This window comes from Gossypium arboreum, chromosome 5 (assembly GCF_025698485.1).
Source record: "Gossypium arboreum isolate Shixiya-1 chromosome 5, ASM2569848v2, whole genome shotgun sequence".
NCBI lineage: Eukaryota > Viridiplantae > Streptophyta > Magnoliopsida > Malvales > Malvaceae > Gossypium > Gossypium arboreum.
In genome coordinates this window covers 441,025-445,632 of record NC_069074.1, presented here as the reverse complement: position 1 = coordinate 445,632, position 4,608 = coordinate 441,025, and the positions used below count along the sequence as shown (strand labels likewise).

The 4,608-nt window shown below is 35.4% G+C and overlaps 1 protein-coding gene across 1 annotated transcript; it reads right to left on the bottom strand.

Annotated features, from left to right (window-relative positions):
- Positions 1-405: 405 nt before the first annotated feature.
- On the bottom strand, positions 406-3,876 carry LOC108467084 (uncharacterized). The gene is made up of 7 exons (XM_017767576.2): positions 3,246-3,876; positions 2,740-2,826; positions 2,368-2,631; positions 2,092-2,256; positions 1,924-1,977; positions 1,667-1,813; positions 406-1,124 (listed from the first exon to the last, which is right to left on the bottom strand). The coding sequence occupies exons 1-7, from the start codon at positions 3,420-3,422 to the stop codon at positions 747-749; spliced, it is 1,272 nt and encodes a 423-aa protein (XP_017623065.1). The 5' UTR covers positions 3,423-3,876; the 3' UTR covers positions 406-746.
- Between the last annotated feature and the right edge of the window lie 732 nt (positions 3,877-4,608).

Genomic DNA, 4,608 nt, shown 5'->3' with positions numbered 1-4,608 from the left:
CTCATAAATATGATGAAAGGAATCCAAACCGCAGCTAGCCTAATTTAGAGGAATAGACAATAGGATTTAATGCATTAGTGACCGTGATGGGGGCTTTTTCGGAAGTTGGGTGGGGTTGGCTAGCTTTACAAAAGAAAAAGGAGGGGTCATCATCAGTGATGGGATGGAAAAAGCACTGTCATCCACTCACATGCAGCACCTCCCATTATCAATACAATTACAAACGAGCTTTTTCAAATAGTACCAAATTCTTATGAGCTAAAAAAATTACAGGTAAAGGACGCGGGACCCACCATCACTTTGGTTCTCAACCCGAAACAATTGTTGGCAACCTTCTTAACAGTGAATGTAATTCATGGAATGTAAATGGATTCAAGTATCATTTGTGGCGAGGCGAAAGCAATATTTTAAAGAGCTCCATTCATTAACAATAACAAACCAAAACTCCGAGAAAGTAGTAAACAAAGAAATAGAATTACAAAGAGTAACAACAAAGGCCAGTTCCTCTTTGGCTTTTTCAGAAACTTGGCCGAATTCCAGACCACTTACATGGGATGGGATCTTTTTCAAGTAAAACAACCAGAATCAAAACTAAATTTTCCGCTAGAGAGGTTACTAACCCAACCTAATAGTAAAAACCAAAAAGATATATAAGAGGAGACAGTACACTAGGGTTTGAATGATACACGGGAACAAGGGTAGAAAACACAACGCCAAAAAGAAAAAGGTGCTTTTCCCTCTTGCTCTTAAGGACAATTGGGGTTTTTACCAGGGCCCCCATAATAAAAGTAATGGCCCCAATCCCCGTTGCTCCCTGTTTGTACATCATAGCAGTTTGATTGTTCTGTAAAGGTGCCAAGCCCTTTGGGAGCCTTGAGATTATTGGAGTCATCAACAACCTGTATGTTCCTGAAATAACTAGATTTGCCAAAACCTTCTTCGGGGAAACGGCCACTGCCCATTTGAGTGGAAGTGTGATGTCCATCTGGTTCTGAATTCACAACCTCACCTCCCCACTCGATCATCGAAGCACTGTCCGCCAAGTAGGAGAATAAGAAGGAAGGCCAATAACCCAACACATAGTCATTACCGAACTGCATCCACCAATGCCCTTCCTTAGGATCCTACAAAGCAGTTTCCCACACGGTTAAATGTTTACGTCATGTTCATAACAAAGATTTAGATGCGTAGCAGAAGCAAGGGCGATTTACTTGTAAAGCCACTGTTTTTAAGAAAACCGCGCCAATAAGCACATTTATTATGTAAAAAACCAAAAATAAGGATGCAAGAGATGTTGTGGCAGTAAAATAAATGGATAGGCGCAAACAGTCCTAACCAATCACATAAAGTGTACAAATGTACTAGAAAAATGATGCAAAAGATTATAGAACCTCTGAATCGCCACAGTGTTTCTTCTGGTCTCCTAACCCTCAATTATATATATATATAGAGAGAGAGAGAGGCACTGTTTTGGCTGCTAGTATTGCAAAAATATAATAATGCATTTCATAAGGCGAAGTTAGCTCGTTTCAAAGGACAAATTCCATTCATGCTCACATGCATAGTTGGCAGTACCAATCCTCCTTTGGCTAGTTTTTAAAATCATAATAATGAACTATCATCAGTGTTCAGAATCTTAATAATAGAACCTTTTTTTCCCTTTTACCTTCCATACAAGTATACTGATGTCATATTGGGAATTTCGATAAGCAGAAACAGGAGATATGCTTGCTCCCATTGCTATTGCACTGTTAATTTGAATGAAACCAGAACAGAGGAGATTGTAGCAGCCTGTAGCTTGATATGCATCACTCTGTAACACACATTAACCGTGAGAACGGTGTGAGGAAATCCTAATAAATACTGAGAAATATGACCACTAATCTAAGGGCAAATGTGAAAAACTATAAACAGTAGACTCACGGTCCAATAGGTGAAAAGTCTTGTATTATTGTCACCATAGAGATCTGGGCTAACCTGCTTGCATTGACATGCATACACCTTTTATAAGAATTAAAATGAATGGCTGGCACATAAAAAATTGAAACCAGGTAGACCAATTGTTCAGAGCAAAACGACTATAGTACTTACCTGCCAACCAGCTTCAATACTATTAAGATCTTCACCAAAAGAACCTCCCAGAATCCACAACTGGGATAAGCTGAACTCATTAGGCTGTTGTATTTTGGGTTCCCAAACGTTTATGGTTGCTTTAGCTCCATAATACTTATCCCCTTCCACATATGCTATTGCATGCTAATCGCCCCAAACAAGACAATCATGCAAAAACACAAGTAAAAATAAAAATGATAATAAACATGAATGAGTTAAATTGTTAAGCGGATAAAAGAAACACCTGTATATTACCTGATGACCACTTTCATTGATGAGATCGGGATCTGCAGACCTGGGCTGAGGGATGGCCCTATGCTTCTTCCTACCATATCTTTTAACTGAGCTTGCCCTCAAAACATCTTCTTCCTTAGTTCTTCTGATGGGAATGGTTCCATCAGGACATTTACCATTCATGTGCCACAACTGAGTAATGGGGTTCGAGCCCTTTTTGGGTTTCTCAGTGTCAGAGACCTTGTTCTCGTCAAAAAGACCCTCTGGGTGGTAACTAGGCCTCATCTAATGCATCAAAAAGCAAAACACAAAATTCAATCCTTCCTAATACCAACTACATGGAAAAGCTGCTCATTGCACAACAACAATGGAAAAAGAAGCCAAAGAACGGACCTGAATTTTGTGGTCTTTGAGAAAAGGATGATCAAAAGCTGGCTGACGAGAGAGGTGAACACAGTCTATAATATCCCCATCCGGACTCTGTACACCACCATTCAAAACAAAACTGCACCATTTGTTAAAATTCTCAACACATACTATTTTTACTACTACTAATCTATACACAAAAGAGTTTGGATAAATAAGACATTGTTTGTAATGGACGGATAGAATGGTAGCTCCAAAAAACACTTGATTTTCACGGAAAACCAACAAACATCTGTATTTATTTCCCGTTTGGTAGCTGTCAAAATTGCTAAAGAAAAGAATAAATCAAGGCTGGTTCACAGGATTAACATGAAATTACTTTTAAAGACCCAAAATGTTTGCTTTTTTTTTGTAAAAAAAAAGTGGGCAGAAGATTAGATCAAAACAGAAAGAAGCATTTCCCTGAAGTGATTTTAGGGCTCATTTTCGAAAAGGCCTTGAACAAAACCAACAATAATGGCAGAAAAGTTTACCTGGATGGTTTTAACAGCCGGTTTGTTCAAACGGTTCAAGTGGTTTTGCACTTGGAGCTTCTGTCTCGACACACTTAGCCTAGCCGCGCAAGATAGCGAGATCAAACTCAGCATCCAGAAAAAAAATAGCACCACTCCTTTTCCTGCCTTCTCTCTGCTAAAATGCACATCCCCCATTTTTTTTTTTTTTTGCTAAAAACCCAAACTATTTTCCTGTTTTCTGTATGGTCTAATGCTCCGATATCCTAAGCACCCCTCGTGCAGTGTAGGGTGGTTAGATTTCAAGCAGCGGTATCGACAACCATAAACCAAAAGCAGCGAAGGAGAAAGTTGGAGCTGAATTGAACCCTTAAAAGTCCCTTAAACTTTGAAGAAGTGATTTTTCCTGACTTTCCACTAGAATCCAAATTAAATTATTTCTCTCTCTTCACACCCTCTCCCCACCTTTTTTTTTCTTCTTTTTCCTCTCTCCCCCACCAGCTTATGGTTTCTCTCTCTCAAAAACCAGATGTCAATGAATAAATAAATAAAAGGTAATAGAATAATTTTAAAAATTAGTACTATGCAATCAATCTTTAGAATCAATATTTTTATTCACTTTTATGATTTCAATAGGATTTTGAATATCACATATTTGAGTTTACTCAATTATGATGGTATTATCATTTTTAACTTGTCATTTGAATGGATTTAATTTACTAAAAGATCATTTAAGAAAATTTACTAAAAGATTATTAAATATTGATTTTATTTAATATTTTTATAAAACCTAAAAGTTTATATCGTTTTTAAATTTTTTTCACATACTACAAATGAGAATGGAATAACAAGAAGGATTTGAACCATGTTTCTGCTGCCAACAAAAAATTAGTCAGTACCCGCTTTTGTTATTCGCTTCTCTTTTTTTTTTATATTCGTATTTGTCTTCATATAATATATTGATAATCAACATTTTTAATTTTATGTATTAATACGACATTACTTAATTCAAGAAATGATTAAAAGATTATGCTTTTATGTTGATAATGAACAAAATTTTGATTTTTATGAGTTAATCGACATTACTTAATTCACTAAAAGATTAAAAGATTATATTTTTATGAAATAAGTTATAATACAATAATATTTTTATTTTTATAAAATAAATAAAATTTAACACATAAACTTAAAATATAATAATTTTAAATTTTTATTTTATAACTACGGAGTTAGATGAAATATGACAAGAGTTTCTTTTACCTTGATTAAGAGTTCAAATATTATCTTAAATATGAATTAATTTTAAAATTTATGATCAAGATCTATCCTTACTTATCAAATGTGAAAAATTAATTACTGAATTAGCTCTAATAAATATATAGAG

What these genes read in the sequence shown, in the direction of transcription:
- LOC108467084 (XM_017767576.2), bottom strand. Translation starts at nt 3,422, where the DNA reads ATGGGGGATGTGCATTTTAGCAGAGAGAAGGCAGGAAAAGGAGTGGTG. An exon ending in CGGCTGTTAAAACCATCCAG is followed by an intron (nt 2,827 to 3,245) that starts GTAAACTTTTCT and finishes GGTGGTGTACAG; the next exon opens with AGTCCGGATGGGGATATTAT. An exon ending in GACTTTTCACCTATTGGACC is followed by an intron (nt 1,814 to 1,923) that starts GTGAGTCTACTG and finishes TGTGTGTTACAG; the next exon opens with AGTGATGCATATCAAGCTAC.